The sequence below is a fragment of the Nannobrachium achirus genome (assembly GCF_963921795.1).
Source record: "Nannobrachium achirus genome assembly, chromosome: 8".
NCBI lineage: Eukaryota > Metazoa > Chordata > Actinopteri > Myctophiformes > Myctophidae > Nannobrachium > Nannobrachium achirus.
Genome location: NC_137817.1, coordinates 35001686 through 35018697, shown reverse-complemented (window position 1 = coordinate 35018697; position 17012 = coordinate 35001686). Strand labels below are relative to the sequence as shown.

General features: G+C 40.4%; 1 protein-coding gene across 1 annotated transcript in view; it reads right to left on the bottom strand.

Annotated features, from left to right (window-relative positions):
* Positions 1-6849: 6849 nt before the first annotated feature.
* The window catches only part of frya (furry homolog a), a 63336-nt gene continuing 53173 nt past the window's right edge, over positions 6850-17012 (bottom strand). The window contains exons 52-62 of the mRNA XM_080731577.1: positions 16137-16337; positions 14579-14722; positions 13621-13784; positions 12567-12774; positions 11448-11597; positions 11261-11359; positions 11026-11109; positions 8866-8883; positions 8598-8708; positions 7821-8026; positions 6850-7387 (exon numbers count right to left, since the gene is read on the bottom strand). Coding sequence (XP_080587703.1) covers positions 7129-7387; positions 7821-8026; positions 8598-8708; positions 8866-8883; positions 11026-11109; positions 11261-11359; positions 11448-11597; positions 12567-12774; positions 13621-13784; positions 14579-14722; positions 16137-16337 — 1644 coding nt within the window. The 3' untranslated portion in view covers positions 6850-7128. The remainder of the gene's footprint in view (positions 7388-7820; positions 8027-8597; positions 8709-8865; positions 8884-11025; positions 11110-11260; positions 11360-11447; positions 11598-12566; positions 12775-13620; positions 13785-14578; positions 14723-16136; positions 16338-17012) is intronic.

The following is a 17012-nucleotide window of genomic DNA, read 5'->3' as shown; positions in this document are numbered from 1 at the left end:
AGCTCAGGGGTAGAGAAACTGGTATTAGAGCACGAAGGGTATAAATCCCAAAGGGTTCCCAGTTCGAATCCGGGCTCCCCCTGTGTTAATGTCGAAGGGTCCTTGGGCAAGACTCTGAACCCCTAATTGCCTCCGGTGAGTAGGTTGGTGCCTTGCATGGTTTCCTCCGCCACCGGTGTATGAATGTGTGCGTGAATGGGTGAATGTAATGCACAATCTATGTAAAGCGCTTTGGATTAAAAGCGCTATATAAATGCACCATTTACCATTTTTACCATTTACTTACTTACCCGTATTTTGAGGTTCCGAACAAACATGGGCTGGTCCATTCTTTTTCTAAGAAACATCACAGCCACAGAATACATTATTATACCATATTATTCTGAGGTACAATTAACTTTAAAGTTCTTCAAAGGAGACAACTAAACAGTGTGATTCAGCAATAGAGGGACTATCAAAATGTCCTATATAGGAAGCCATTTAACACAAAAGTAAAAAAGTGAATCTGACATTAGAGCATTAATTGTTTCTCAATAGCCTTTATCAACTGTTACCTTGTTCTGAATAAATACGCTTCTCGTCCTCTCTTTCAGGCCAGAGTGGTCGACATTGCCTAAAGATCTTGGGGGTAGAAAATAGCTGACTGTCCATTGCACTTTTATCAAACGGTGTTTTGAACGTTCCATCATGGTTTGCAGCACATAATGGTGCTTTCTCACAAATATTTCCATCTTTGGTGCCAGCTTGAAGCGTCAGTTCATCAAACCAATTAGGATCCAGTGGTCCCAATTCTACATTGAAAAATAATGAAATAGGTCACATGTAAACATAACCAGAGCAGACTTTGTTCACCTTTATGATGAGTTGCAATATATGGTTTGTTGGTAATGCAGCCAAATGGTTCAGTTACTGAATATATGGTGTCAGAAAGAATCTACATACCTTCCCATATTTTATGTTTGAATGTGTCAAACATCATTCTTGAAGGTGACTCCATGCCATGTAACATTAATGAAAGAACTGTACTCCTAGAGATAGTACGTGCATGACAAAGTTAATATAAATACACATGCAACAATGTATGACTGTAAAAAAAGGGGGAGAATGTTGTCCCATAAAATGCAAAATGCAATAAAAGAAATGAATACAAAATGTAAAAAAACAACAACAATGTAAAAAACAAACAACAACAACAAAGTGATCCAAGGCGTTGATAATGCTGCATTGCTGCATTATCAACAGCAATGTGGCAACTGGCAAGTGCATGTTAGCCTGGGTTCGTGACTTCGTGGACTGAAACGTATGCGTTTCTGCGTATTCACATGCATTGGCAATAAAAGTATTTCGATTATCGGGATATAACACAGAACAGCGGCAGGCGGCAGCGGGTTAAAAGGGAGACGGGAGATGACAAGAACAGACTCTCTGATATCACGCAAATGAAGAGGAACTTGAGTAGCCAGATCGACCATGGCTAGACAAGAGCAGTCATCGAACAGCGATCAATTCATCATCGTTATAAATATATAATTCTCACGTTGCGTTTATCCAACTTCTGTTCAACTTCTTCTTTAACTTTAATATGTGTTTTCCCGATGGCTGCTTAATATGACAAACTGTGACACATGAATAAAGTAACATACAAGTACCTCAGTAGACAGTAGTTTCAGAATCAGAGTCACAACAACTCACAGCTATCGAGCTATGCTGCTGCCTGGTGCATTACAGAACAGTGTGCTACAGACTCGTCATTATTGAGAGTGGCAGTCAAACATAGGTCGTTATGACATTGCTTTCACATACCGTGCAAGTGGAGGCATAGTCTCCTGTCGTGCCATCATTGAATTACAGAGAGGGTCAGAGAAGATGGTGTTCCTTCTGTTTAGCAGCGTCCAGCGCTGCTAGAAGATGACTTCAACCAAAACAAATCCTCGCGCTTTCTTCTTTCTTCTTCCGGGCAGACTAGACGCACGTCGGCGTATTGCTGCCTCCCACTGTTGGTGTCAGGTACTGCCCATTTTCATCACAAGGTTATGTGACCACTTATTATTAATTACATGAATGATTTTGATTTATAATTATTATATGAATTAAGCCACTGTTTCCCAAACAGTGGGTCGGGACCGATTTGTGAACACATTTTTTATGGATCCCTATATCTTTTGTTTCCTACAATTAGTTTGTAATTATTATTATTAAACATTTTCAATATACATTCCCAAAAAAGGAAAATCTTTTATGAATAAAAAAAAAAAATCTTCTTCAGAACTTTCATGAAGGAATTGTGAGCTTGTAGATCTGCTAGTTTCATAGTTTGGCCTTTGGGGCCCTGGGCAAATGTCTATTATTTTCCACTATGCCAGCTACCTGATATTCTTGTACCTACTGTGCTGTCTGAAATAAGCACATTTTGAGGTTCTTGGCACTAACCTCCAGAATTTAATTCAGCAGCACTGGTGAAGGTCAGCACACTTATTCATGGTGTTGTTGAACAACCAGGGAGTTGTTTGGATGGAATACTTAAAGGTAGGGTGGTATTCTTTTCATTAAAACAAAAGGTCATAGACATTACTTGGAGTATGGGGTATTCAACTGGCAGCCCTCCTTGTGGTCCTGGAGGGGTCTAGAGGGGTCAAGTTACAGGTATGTCCCAGGTATGTCTGGGCCAAGCATTCGCTATTTATGGGCGATTAAAAATGCACTGTTTAGTTTAGACAAACACAGAGCGAAAACCAGAAGCGAAGAAAAAGGTGTTTGAAAAATTAAACAGGAGACAGATAGAGATCCAGATTTTTTATCACGTCAAATGCTGTTTATTTTGCATTTTTGTTCGGATTGGCGGTGTGGGCCAACCCCAAAAAATCTGTGAAAAGACATTTGGGTAGAGAGTGAGTTAATACATGTACTGTATGTACATGATTATTTGCTCATTAATAACATTATTTGTTTGTTTGTTTGTTAGTTGTGAACTCTCACTCTCTCTCTCTCTCTCTCTCTCTCTCTCTCTCTCTCTCTCTCTCTCTCTCTCTCTCTCTATCTCTTGCAGTTTTAGAGCTCATGGCTTTACCTAGTCATGGCTGTCAGTTCCCATCTGATGTCATGTGGGATTTCCTTCTGCTCCACACCGTACTGAATAACTGCTAGCTTGCACAATGTCTTCAGTGTTGGACTTAAATCTAAGATATGCAGGTCATCATTGAGTGTGGAATTTTTGTTTCCTCCCGCAATGAGGATGGTACGATCTCCCACCATGCAACAGCACATGCTATAACTCTGAGAAGGGCCTTTCCCCTTGGGCGTAACCTTCTTCCAGGAGAAGGTCTTTGGATTGAATTTCCACACATCATTGACGGCCTGGTTCCCATTCCAGCCACCACACATGTACAACTCTCCATTGTAGACACAGGCCGCATGAAACCTACGTCCTTCTGGAATAAGCTGTGCAGAAGGTGTGCTCAGCCAGCAGTTGGTCTCCGTTTCAAACACTCTGATGCTGTTGAAGTATTCTTTCTGACCCCCCCAGCCCCCAAATACAAACATCTTTGTCCCGATGATGGTGGCAGAGTGACCTGATGAAACAGATGGTGGAGTGCCCCTGGTGTTAATTAAAGACCAGACCATTGTAGTGGTGTCCAACTTGTAGATGGCATTATTGCGTCCAGTCAGCTGGGTGTATCCTCCATGGATATACATGACCTTCCCCAGGACACAGGCTGAGTGGTTGTACCTCGCCTCTGGAACAGTCCCAGAAACTTTGGGCTCCAACCAGCTGTGGGCGCCGACCTCAAAGGCATAAAGCAGGTTGCAGTAAGCATCCCCTCCCCAGATGTAGATGAAATATTCGATAAGCACAGCTGTGTGGCCGTGGCGGCTAAAAGGAACCTCAACAGGACGTTCTCCTCTTTCATTGGTCACTGGGGGCAGCGTCATCCAGCGTAAAGACACCGTGTGGAAAACTTGCACATCAAGCTGAGCACTGTAGATGACCCTCAACATTCCAAAGCAGTACACCTTGGGCTCCACAGCAACAACAGCAGAACCATAATGTATTGATGCTCCATTCAGATGTACCGTCCAGCAGAACATTTCTCACACTGTAGATCAAGTTGGATTTGTAAAGTCCTGGTCGTCTGTAAAAAAACGGAGTCCTGATGTGTGCGCTGATAATGATTGGTTCAGTCACAAACGTCACACAAAGTTTACAAATCCACAAAGCAGTCTATTCAGCAGCTACTTAATGGAGTCACTACAAGCGGCAGGAACCGTTTGTAAAAGTTACTAATGGAATATATTGTTTATTGACGATTCATTTTAAAGAGAATTGTTGTGATGACGACATTGTGATGTTGTTGCAAATGATGTCATCACCTAGAATACCCAAAGAGGTTGGTTACTCCTTCTGACTGACATCTGGATGATGTCAACTGAACATAAATATTAGTTTAGTCCAGTGGTTCTCATTTGTGTGTGTGTGTGTGTGTGTGTGTGTGTGTGTGTGTGTGTGTGTGTGTGTGTGTGTGTGTGTGTGTGTGTGTGTGTGTGTGTGTGCGCGTGCGTGCGTGCGTGCGTGCGTGCGTGCGTGTAGATAGAATGTTCTATAGTCAGTAGAACACTCTGTTGCCAAAATGTTGCCAATTTAATACAATCAGAGGAGAGAACCCATTTATCAGATTACATTTTATAGTGTTCCATTTTCCGCTTTGTCCTGTATCCTGTGTGAGTTCTCTCTCCTGAAAAAAATCCTATCCTTACCTGAAAATGCATTGCATGTTTAGGCCTCTGTTACTGAACAACAGAGGCCTCCTTACTTTTATAATATAGTTTAACACTTAAAACACATATCCTAAATAATACGTTATCAAAAACAACTGTGCAGTGCATGCTGGGGTGCGAGAGAAAAAGTGACAGGACTTGCAGACCTCTGCATTGAAAATGTTCTGCCAATGGAAGCTCTCTCTCTCATTCTCTCTCTCTCTCTTCAAAAAAACTCAAATTAAAGTTATTGCCTCTCTACTTCAAATGCAGTGTTGGGCAGTAGTTTCACCACCGTCTCCCAGTGGCTTGTGGGTAACTTCACCACAGAATGATTATATTTTTCAAGTAAGGTGGATGGAAAATATCCATTTTGTGAACAAGATAGGGATATCATGCTTGCAAGATAATAAATAATAAGATCCATAACAAATAAACATGTATTAGAATTAAACGTGTCATGCTCAGGAATGTCACGTCGAAACTGTAGTTAACAAACGTAGTATTTATTCTTTATTGTTACAGAAGTGTACATAACACTAAAGTACAGCACATTGCAAAGGCAGTAGTATTTACAAGGTGAAAGGCTATATCAACTGTTTCTATGGAAGCTTTACACATAATATACATATTATGTATTTCCTTCATTCTACAAGCAGATGAAGTTGTACACATCATAAAGATCATAAAAATAAACAAGCAAAGCCCCCACTGCACTATATACAAACATCCATTATAATAGATTATTATATATTCATAAATATAACTTTTGCACTTTATAATACATAAAATATTCATGCTTGGCAGTTTTAACAGATGAAAAAACAACAACATTTGTTTTCAGTCTATAAAACTAGTCAGTTAAAGCATGTTTATCTTATGCAAATAACATAAATAATTCTATTGCTACACAGTAGAAAGGTACAGTAAGATTATTTTCAGTAACAGATAACCCACACAGCGGCATTTAAGTTGATGAGATATTACAGTAGATTTGCAGCATGTCAAAGTCGATGAATGTGTGAGGATCACTATCCATAATTTAATTCCTCCATTATGGTTCACATTCACGCACGCACGCACGCACGCACGCACGCACGCACGCACGCACGCACGCACACACACACACACACACACACACACACACACACACACACGTTAGCAAAGAAGCCTCCCTTTTCCTATACTAACAACTTCCACTTAGCCAAAAGCCCATGACATTCTTCCGCGATGGAGTAAAAAGCATTGCACATTTTCCCTTAACAATCAATACAATCAAATTATCAACAGTCAGGAGCGCTGCAATATATCCTGGGCCCCATGACACCTGAGCTCCAGGGCCCCATATTGATATTAATATTAGTTAGACTGACACATAAAAAATTAGGGCTTCACTGATTCCACTTTTTCATGACAGAGAAAGAATGCTTTTAATAATATAGCATTATTTAAAATGCAACAATTGCAACATCCTTTAGCATTTTAGCTTACATGTATACTGAGCAGGACTTGCTGCCTTAAAGTAGCACAAACATACTATTATACTATTCAATTATTACTTGGTTATGGCCTAGCAGTTGTTTAACAACCAAACAGCCAATTACTATGTGCTCGTCCCTCCTAGTTATGGGATCGATGTAACTTGTAAACACGACACTTTGCGTTTAACCTGTGACAAGCGGCAAAATGTGACAGTGCATCTTCAAAATACTCCAAATAGCCAACATTTTGGAGACAAGGAACAGGATGAAAGCGCACTTTAAAGAAAGGGGGGTTCTTGCCATTTACAGCTTTACTGATAAGCATTTTAACCTGGTATCTCTCGTATGAAACAAATGATATGCTGTGGCAAGCTCTGATGGGAATTAACCAAAAAAAGAAGGAGAATCTTTCACATGTTCCAGGACCTGTCTAAAAGTCACGGCCCTTTGATTAATTCAGCCCTCCCTTCCACCCACCCACACACACCCACACCCACACCCACACCCACACACACACACACACACACACACACACACACACACACACACACATTATCAAAGAAAAATAACTTAACAGTTAAAGGAGAAAGTTATTGACCTTAGTAGCAAGTGGCCGCTTTGTGACATCATCTATTATTAGTGCAATAAAAGCCCCCATTTCTTTGCAATAGCAAAGTCTCACATGTTGCTTACTCCAACAGTATTCCTTCACATCTGAAGATCTGAATATATGAACGTAAAGACAGAAAGAGGAGTTTGTTTCCCGGGTCCCAGAGGAGAGAGCAGAGGGCTTGGTAAACACCATGATGACAGCAGTACATCCAAACAAGACGCAAGGCTAACCCTGGGACACGATACCATGGAGGAACTGGAGTTGCAACCTTCAAGCCTTCCGTCAAAGACTTATTGGAGTCACACTGGAGTCTGGGAGGAAGGTTGTGATGGCCCTGTAGCCCTGGGCCCGTCTGATCATATCCCGAATCTCTCCATTGAGTTCCATTAGTTTGATACAGATCTCTGTAAGATCCTGCTGTGAGCCCACCAGAGCAAAGGTTCCCGTCTGACCCAAGGTTTGATGTCTGAAGTAGATGTTTAGTAATGTCTGGATCTCATCCTCAGAGGGAGTGCCGAAGATGTCATTGGGCCATATTGTTCTGCACAGAAAAAGGTCAAGATTACTTATTCATTCAGGTAGAGCAGTGGTTCTCAACCTGTGGGCCAGGGCCAACTGGTGGGCCGTGAGTATATTGCAAGTGGGCCCCCAAATAATTGGCAAAACACTAAGATTTAAATGATAATATAACATTTAAAGACGTATACCAGTAAGACTCCCTAATCGGGAGATAAGCAACCGTCAGGTCGCATACACAAACTTTAGAAGGAAATCGTAGCCAATCAGGCATCCTAGGCATCCATGCCTACCGGTATGTGGCAATGCCTAAGTGGTATGCGCCTGGACCAGCAGGCCAGTGGGCGCTCCCCTTTTAAGATTTTCAAGTGGGCCCCCCTGATCCAGAAAAGGCTGGGAACCACTGAGAGTGAAAAACAAACACCGAACCATTGAAATGGAGAGAATGAAGAGTTTACCTGCATTCACGAATGTAGCGGATGGCCGTGAAGAACTCATTGTTTTTCAGATCATCCAAGATGGCCTGCACAGCAGCCTCGGAAGAGCTGAAGGTGGGCTCAGAGTAGGAACTCTCCTGGGCAACAAGGTCGTCACTATTTACAGAGGTGGCAGCAACCCGTAGACCTTCCTTCAGGTCATTTAGCTCTCTGGACATATTCATCAGCTAATAGTAGAAGAGAGAGAGATTATCCCTTAGACATTCACGTAATTCTTACTGGCAGTCTGGCATCTTTAGCCCATGGTATACTTGACTTTATTGCTGACCATTTTGAAAATGAGCACCATTATTATTATTATTTATTTTGGAGGAAGCCATTGGATTCATTCAGTACGTTATGTAATAAATATGCATGTACTTGAAACTTGCTCGAGATAGGTAATCCAAAACGCATTTTTTTTATAGAAGTTAGGCTACATTTTATTATTAAAGCACAGAGAGATTTGAAAAACTATGTCTGAAAATAGTCCCAGGAGAAAAGTTTTATATGTATTTACCCCCAAAAATTCAAACATCCATGAGTTCTTCTTAATCACATAAGTTTATCCAATGAGCAATAACAATGTAATTGTAGGCGAGAAGTCGGAAAATGAAAATAGCAGATTTCCAAGGTCGCAATGCATTGAAGATCTGCAATTTTCACTACATGACAGCCAAACAACAAGTTATAAATCAAGCTTAAGTTGTTTAAGCAGGTTGTAAAAATGATTAGAGGTCACATGGAAAATGCACCTACCTCAGGAATAGAGCTTATAGCATGGACTTGTCCAATCAGCTTACAATAGGATTGAAAAAGCAGCAATAGCTGAAAGTGGAGTTTGTAGAGTCGTTGACAGAGCTCCAGTTGCTGAAAATGCAGAGTGAAAAGAGTTAGATTTCACCATTCAAACACTACTAAATACAGTACACAAAAACACAGGGGTTTGGAACTGACATCCTGCAGCAACTCTGCACAAGAAAGATTAAAAAAAAAATCTTATCAAATAGACTAAAGAGAAACTTACTGCCAAAGATTCCATTTGCTACAAAGCAAGCATGTTATAAGATAGAAAACAGGTGAGAGGGAAACAGGGAATCAAAGATTGGGCATGCATCCCTTAGCAGCAATGCATCCCTTAGCAGTTCGATTGTAGAGGGTAACTGGAAGAGTGGGCACCAAACATTTTGGGCACCTTAAAGAGGTGGTGCCATAGTTTTGTACTTTTTCTGTTTTTCATGAGTCTAGGAGGTTGAAAGTACATCATTGGACCCCCTGATGTGGTTTTTATGAGCAATTATGTATTCTCTTGGTATTTGTTTGTTTTCTCTTGGAGGCTGCCACCTTGTGGTCAAAAGTGTCAGTTAAAAAACACAGATACTTTTACATCACAGAATCAACTCCTCCCCTAATTACCATTCACCCAACACTGTGGGGTGTGGCTAACTTCAGCTGGGTCACCACCCACCATAACATCCATGCATACTTAATGAACTGGGGGTGTGGCCACATAAAAACCCAATTTTAACTCTTTCTGTATACTTTTTTGGAAGAAATCTTCCTCCTAGTAAAATCATAATACCTGATAATCATGTTTTAGAGGTGGGGAAAATCATGGCACCACCTCTTTAATGATAAATTGGCATTTCTTTCCCACAAATTGTAAAATAAATAAAAAATAGGAAAGATAAGAAGAACTTGGAAAATGGTCTGAAGAAGTACTGTAAAGTATACATGATTTAAACATGCTTGAACATTTAGCATTTAAGGCTTAATATTTCTACAACTGCTCAAAATTGCTACGAAACCTGTTGCTAGTAGCCAGTCATTATGGGCATAAACAAGACATGTTGTTGAAGGGTAAAGTTAGGGCTGATAATGATGTACTGTGCATGTTGATTCAGACCCTTTTCCAAAACAAATGCCTATTTAACATTGAGGTACCAACAATGTTTATGTACCCCCTGTTCCAGTGTACAATCTAGAGTGGGTGAACAACATTGATATAGGGTGTATAACACATGCAGAGAGAAAAGGCTGTTCAAGTAGGTGTATATAAACTGAAAGGAAGGCTGCGTGTCCCAATGAGTCATTAAAAAGCCAAGCAAGTAAACTTAGCCTTTTTATCAGCACAAATGCACTCACTTTGGTTTGAGTTTCTTGACCAAAATGTTGTTTGATATCGTCTTTATGAGTGCCAGATTTGAGTTTATAATGCTTACTTTGTTGTGTACAACTTTGTATTGCCCTTTGTTTTAAGTCCCTCTAATAGCAAGTGAGTGTAATTGTTTACTGCTAGAATTAATGCAACTTAAGACAACCCATGTCCCATGCCCAGCAGAATGACAACAATGCTCACTGGAATGAGATAACCAGTAAGACTCCCTCATCGGGAGATAAGCGACCGTCAGGTCCGCAGCGTGATTTTAGAGCAAAATGTGTCGGAGCAGTGTCCAAAAAAGTGTTTGAATAAATCGTCCTGAAGGTGGCACTATATGGGACAGATCCATGGTGATGCTGTGTTCCGATTTGCGTGATTTTAGGGCAAAATCTGTAGGAACAGTGTCCAAAAATGTGTTTGAAAAGATCGTCCTGATGGTGGCGCTATATGGGACAGATCCACGTTGAAGACATGAGTGTAGACCAAGTGTGTACCGATTTGCGTGATTTTAGTGTGAGAATTGAGTGTGTGCAAAATTTGGCATGGATCGGAGCAACGGTTGCGGAGATATGTGAAGGGCAAAAGTGTGGCATGTGACGTGTGACTGACAGACTGACGGACGGAGTGACTGACTGACAGCCGGTGGAGGTTTTGATAGTAACTGCGACCTGACGGTCGCAATCAATGTGAGGTGTTGCAACCAAGGGTTGCTCAGAAACTTGAGTTTCAAATATTGAAAGAAAAATAAAGAGGTATCACTCACAGAACTACAGTATCACAGAGTATTCGAAAGGCAGAAAGTACAGTATGAAAGGTCAGTTGAAACGGAACATTGAGTCTGCAACCTTTTTCTGAAAATCACACTTTATACATATTTTTGTATGTTAGCAGAGTCATTATAATTGCATCTGTCAGTTAAGCCATACATTGTAAGGCTGAATTTTAAATAAATATTCCCTTGATATAACAAGACAAAAATATTACAATTAAATTCCTATGAGTGTTATAGCATAGAGAAAGCCTTACCTTTTCCTCATGCTCGGCTGGTTGGCATGTTATTACTGTACCCTCAGTGCTATCAGGAAAGGTTGCCTTGCAGTTGTTCAACCACTGTATGTAAGAGAGGCAGCAGTATTACAAAAGCAAATACACCGGAAATTCCTGAGCTTGCACCCGTAAAGAGGACAGGTCTATTTTTATAGTTCAAGCTAATTATAAGGGTGACATTTTGACTCAAAAGTAAAGTATTGTTATTCCTTACAGAGATAGCGGCCTCCTTTCTGTTGTTGTAGGTATCAAGGTACTCCTGAAGTTCCAATACACTGAATTTCATTTTTTCAAGAAGCCCATAGGACATGATCTGTGGAAAGCAACAGGTTTTCTTTTTATTCTTTGCTACACAGTTAATGATGTTCTGTACTTTCACTGACACATCGGAAATGACTTACAGTGTCTGCGTCAATGAAGAGAGTGGGACACTCTGAGCATGACGTCAACATCTGAGATGACCTCAGAAACTTTGATCCTATCCCTCTGAGTCCATCTCCAAGGTAACTCACAGCATCACAGGTCAACGAGCAAAACTTGTTCTGAATGCTCTGAAAAGCAAAATTACATTGTACCTGTGATGTTGTCCCGGGTTAATCACAAACCATCCCAGATACTTAGGCCATGTTCCGCCATTATTCCAGGTTTATTGTGAAGCATTCCCCTGTCAGCTTTGGTCAGTGAAGTGAATAATGTAGTTAATGAACGTCTGAGTAAGTACAACTTAACTAGAGAACACTTTCCTACTTAATCTGACCTCTTATGAAAGGCTAATACCCTTAAAGACTAAAATGTTCTTAAAGGTAAGGTAAGTAATATGCTGTTGTTGAAATAAGTGTTAAATCACTTGATATTCTGATTGTAATCATTGCTACAGAGTGTTCAGTAACAGGGGGTCTCCCTGTCTATAGCTCTTTAGTAAGCAGTCGGGATACCAACTTTATCTAATTCAATTTCACTTGTTTATCCTATGTTCTGTATGACACAAAAGAATTAGCAGACTGAATACAATTGTGAAATGTAACCTGAATCCACCCCAAAAACTAAACTGAACTAAACAAACACTCAATGATAACTATTAGAGTATAGCTTGGACATTTTCACAAAACCTTTTAGTTTTAACCATGTCACAAGGCCCACTGTCAAATAAATGCCAGTGATATACGGTATGTGCAGGAGCAAAAGGTCATGAGGTTACACAATAAAATTAATTTCATTACCGTAAGCAATGACATCCTTCGATTTGTTACTTTTGGGTGAATTTATTAATTTCTTTATTAAGTGGCCATGTAAAAAGCGAGATAATCAGTGGGAAGCGGGTCGTTAGTGAGAAATAAACCCCTTCAGAGTGATTTTTAGACCCCTCCGCTTTCGTGTCGGGTCTAATCACTCTGTCTGGGTTTATTTCTCAGTAATGACCCGCTCCCCATTGATTATCCCTTGCATAACAGTGTACACATATAACTGAGTGGACCCACGCTGATCTGATTTAAATGAGCACTGAGGATGTGGCTGCTTACCTGGAACAGTGAGGAGAACACATGGAATGTGTAGACCGCACAGGAGCCGTCTGAGTCTGACACTAGCTGGTTGATGTGACTCCGCCACGCTTCCTCGGCGTCGTCGCACACGGCCGGCTGGAAAGCTGCCAGGATGGCAGAGAAGAACGGTGACGGCGGAGGGGAAGAACGGCACTCCATCATGTCATCTCTCTCCTCCTCGGCCAGGCTGAGAGCAACACTGAGACATGGGTCCATGGCATTAGGAAAAAGACTGCTAATGCATTGACATGGCACCCGGGCGTTCCAATTCACTTCATGTAGCTAGAGCAGTAAAAGTATCAATAGTGCAATGTAAAAATAATAAATAAGTCCTGAATTCCTGAAATGTACCAAAAGTAGAAAGTACTCATTATGCAGAAAGTCCCATTAAAAAATAGTAGCATTGTAGCTATTTTCAAATGGCCGAAATGTAGGTATATAGGGCTTAAGTGGGTAATGTATGTTTTGTAATAATAATCAAAATCTACAAAGTAACTAGTAACTAAACATTTCAAATAATTGTAATGCAGTAAAAAGTACAATATTTGCCTCTGAGATGTAGAAGAAAAAGTATTGAAAATGTAAATACTCAAGTAAAGTAAAAATGCCTCAAAAATTGTACTTAAGTACAGTACTTGAGTAAATGTACTTGGTTAATGTACACCACTGAGCTAGAGGTGTGCATAGTTGAGCCATATGTGGCATTTCATTTTTGGTGTCTGGTAGCGTGTTATACACCCAATATTGTTAAGCTAAATCAGCTATTCTTTTGCGCAACACCATAGTACAACAATGCATAAAATATGGCTTAAGGGTTTAATCAAACTAATCGATTTAATTGATTATAACAAATCTATTGAAATGCATACCTACATAACTGTAGTATGTGTCTAAGTATAGCATGTCACTGTGACTGTCTGCAAATTGTAATGAGTCTGTCTGTCTCTGTTTGTATTACAAACAGACAGGCTCATTACAATAGCTCCACACTTGCTTTGCACAGCTCAACTAATAGGATTATAACTGCACACACCTGGGTAAACAGCCGTCAAAGTCCAGTTCTCCTCTGTCGTCACCATGAGCCATATCCAGAGTGAAACTGTCATGGCAATGAAATTCAGGCGGTAGTTCACAAATAGAGATAGAGAGGTCATCCTCATTGCCATTGGTGTCCTCATCCTCTGTTGACACATCAGCCTGCGAAGGAGGAACAAGGACAGATATGCTTTGTCAGCGTTCAGGAAAGAAAACAAAACAATGCAGAGGCAACATGCAACTAAAATATGTACCTAGTTATGTATTACAGTACATGATTGGGGGTAAAATGTACACACTAACCTTTCCACGGGACACAACGGACACTCCTTGTGGTACTTCATTTAATTTGGTCAATTTAGAAACCGTGTCAATTGAATGCTGTATGAGTTCATTACAGAGGACCAGCACCATGGTCCCTGCACACCCATGTTTTGGGACGGGCAATGTGTAAACCTTTCTAAGCCTCCCACATGCCAAGTTATTTTAGTTGTAGCTTACAGCCTCCAACACTTAAGCAATAGGTATACACATTGCCTTAACAGAGAGTGAGACTATTGCTGTCAAGAAGAACCCCACGTACGCCAGTAGAAAACATCTATGCCACCATTAAAGTATTACAGAAACCACCCCAGAGCCCTAAGCATTATGCAATGCCCATTTCCAGGTTTTAGTTCAGTTTCCTTATGACATGCAACTAGTAAAAGATCAAGCAAAGACTGGGCCATGCGCTTTTCTGAAGAGGTGAAACAGAGAAAAGTCATAGAGCCAAAAAATAAGACTTATAACTAAGAGACCACAACATGTATCACATGCAACATCTAAACCATTTCCAGAAAGGTTACGACAGAATAGTTCTATTCGGCAGCATTAGTAAAGAACTCTAGTATAGAACTGCGATAGGAATAGGAGTGAGTAGGCCCCAATATCTCAGACACTCTGAATGCCTTATTCACCCGGTGCTTCGAGTCCTCTGCCACTTGGACCTCGAAACTAGGATTTCTGGTGTTCAGAGCAGGTGGGTCAGCTGAAGATGTATCAAAGGAGGCAGACAGAGAGTCCATGACATTGATCTCTGCCGTTGGAGAAATACTGATAGTCTGAAAAGACACAAAGTCAAACGTGCTGTCATCGAACTGAAAGCAAAGAAAGCAACAGAGGGTGATTAAGAAAGGTGAGAAAATTAAATTTCTAGCTGTAATTACATTTACACCACCATACATTAACTGATACTATATGAGGACCTGTAATGATACAAACTATGGCTGTCAGAGTTAACTCAATTAATCGTAATTAAAGCTATACTGTGTAAGTTGCTCAACTAGTGGTCAGTAGCGGTATTGCTTTTTTCGGCCGTTTTTCGGCCGGAGTCGTCGCGGACCACCGCCGCGGACCACCGGAGCGGCGCCAGCAAACCACCGCGACCGATAGTAATCCGTGGAGGGGTAGAACGCATGGTAGAACGTAATTTTCTGGCCAGGATTTGTGGATTAAGAGGTTAAAATCCTTCACCATGGTAAACACTGTAGCCAAGCGGAGGCGCTTCCTGGAGACCAGAGCAGATAAGCTGTGATTGGCCGGTAGTGTACCATGTGTGCATGATCGGCGATGTGATTGGGCAACGTATACACAACGTATACAGATGATGCAGATTACGTCATTTTGGCGCGAAATCCCGCCCCTGTCACTGCTAAGAAGAAAACATATAAAGAGAAGGCTTCAGAAGCTGAAAATAACGGAGTGGGTGTTCTAAAACTTTAGCGATTTAACAGTTAACTTTTTAACATTTAAAAGTTACATGGTACAACTTTAACTCAACATTATGTTAATCGTGATTAATTATTTTAATCGCATGTATTATTTTTTTTAATTATTATTTTAGCCATTTGGCCAATTCATAGTTTAGGACACACACAGTGAGCATGCTCCTTATGTTTTGCTGTTATGTGTTGTGTATTTCCTTGGTCATTGTAGATGTTACAGTATCATTACTGTTGTTAACCTACAACTCATATATCTTTACTTTACTTTACTTCAGCTACTAGTAGATTGGAATGTAACAGGGAGGCTATGTCCTGTGTTCAATGCCCATGTTATTTGTTGGGCTTGAGTTCATGATTTCAGCATTGTTTTTCTCCCTTGCACACCTTTTGTTACTTGATGAAGATTCTGGACAGTATTTGTCATTGTTCCAATAATTATAAACATGTGCATAAAGCAAGCATTTGTCTACTCCCATGAAGTTGATAAGAGTATAAAAACATATCTGTTTAAGGCAGATTTATAGCGGACAAAAAATATGCGATTAATTTGCGATTAATCATGATTACTACAGACAATCATGCGATTAATCAGATTAAATATTTTAATCGATTGGCAGCCCTAATACAAACACTAAATCAAACTTAATAGACTCACTAAGGAACATTTCACCAAGTTTATAAAATCAATATTATAAGTTGTGAAGTATATCAAACTATACCACTAATGATATTCTCCCAAGGGTGAACTTACGAGCTGTGAGTGAGAGAGGATCTGGCTGGTGGTGAGAGAATCCTCCTCAGAGGACTCATCAGAGTCTTGGAGGGTGATCTTGTTGAGGCTGGGCATGCTGATGGACAGCTGGCTCTCCTCCAGGGGCTGCGGGTCACTCTGGTCCAGACTGTCCATGGAGCGTCTCCGCACACCCCAGTTGAAGTTGTCCATGGTCTCTCCCTGCAACAGAGCATAGCCTTGAGCAGTGGTGGAAAAAAGTACTCACATTATCAATACTGCAATGTAGAAATACTCTGTTGCAAGTAAAAGTCTGTAATAAAAATTGAGTAAAAGTACAAAAGTATTGGTATCAAAATGTACCTAAAGTACCAAAATTAGAAAGTACTTATTATGCAGAATGTCCCATTTCACACGTTTTCGTAGGTATAAAATGTATAAAAAATCTTTTGAAAATAGCAGATCTACAAGCTCATAATGAGTTGCGATGATCGCCTATTTTCAAATGGCTGAAATGTATATACTGTAGGGCTGAAGTGGGTATTGTAATGCATATTTTGTAATAATAATCAGAATCTACAAAGTAATTAGTAACTAATTAGTTACTAATAACTAGTAACTAAGTAAGTTTTCAAATAATTGCAGTGGAGCAAAAGTAAAAGTACTGAAAACACCTCATAATTGTAGTTAAGTACAGTACTTGAGTAAATGTATTTAGTTACTTTACACCACTGGGTGGCCTTGAGTGACCAGGTGCTAGGCCACATGTAATCATCTCGGACACACATGCGCACACAAATGCACATACAGTCATGCTGTACATGTCAAGGGAGGGGACAACCCTCTCCAACCTAGCATGGAGGGCTTTGTGGACCTTGACTTTTTTCCACATTCCAA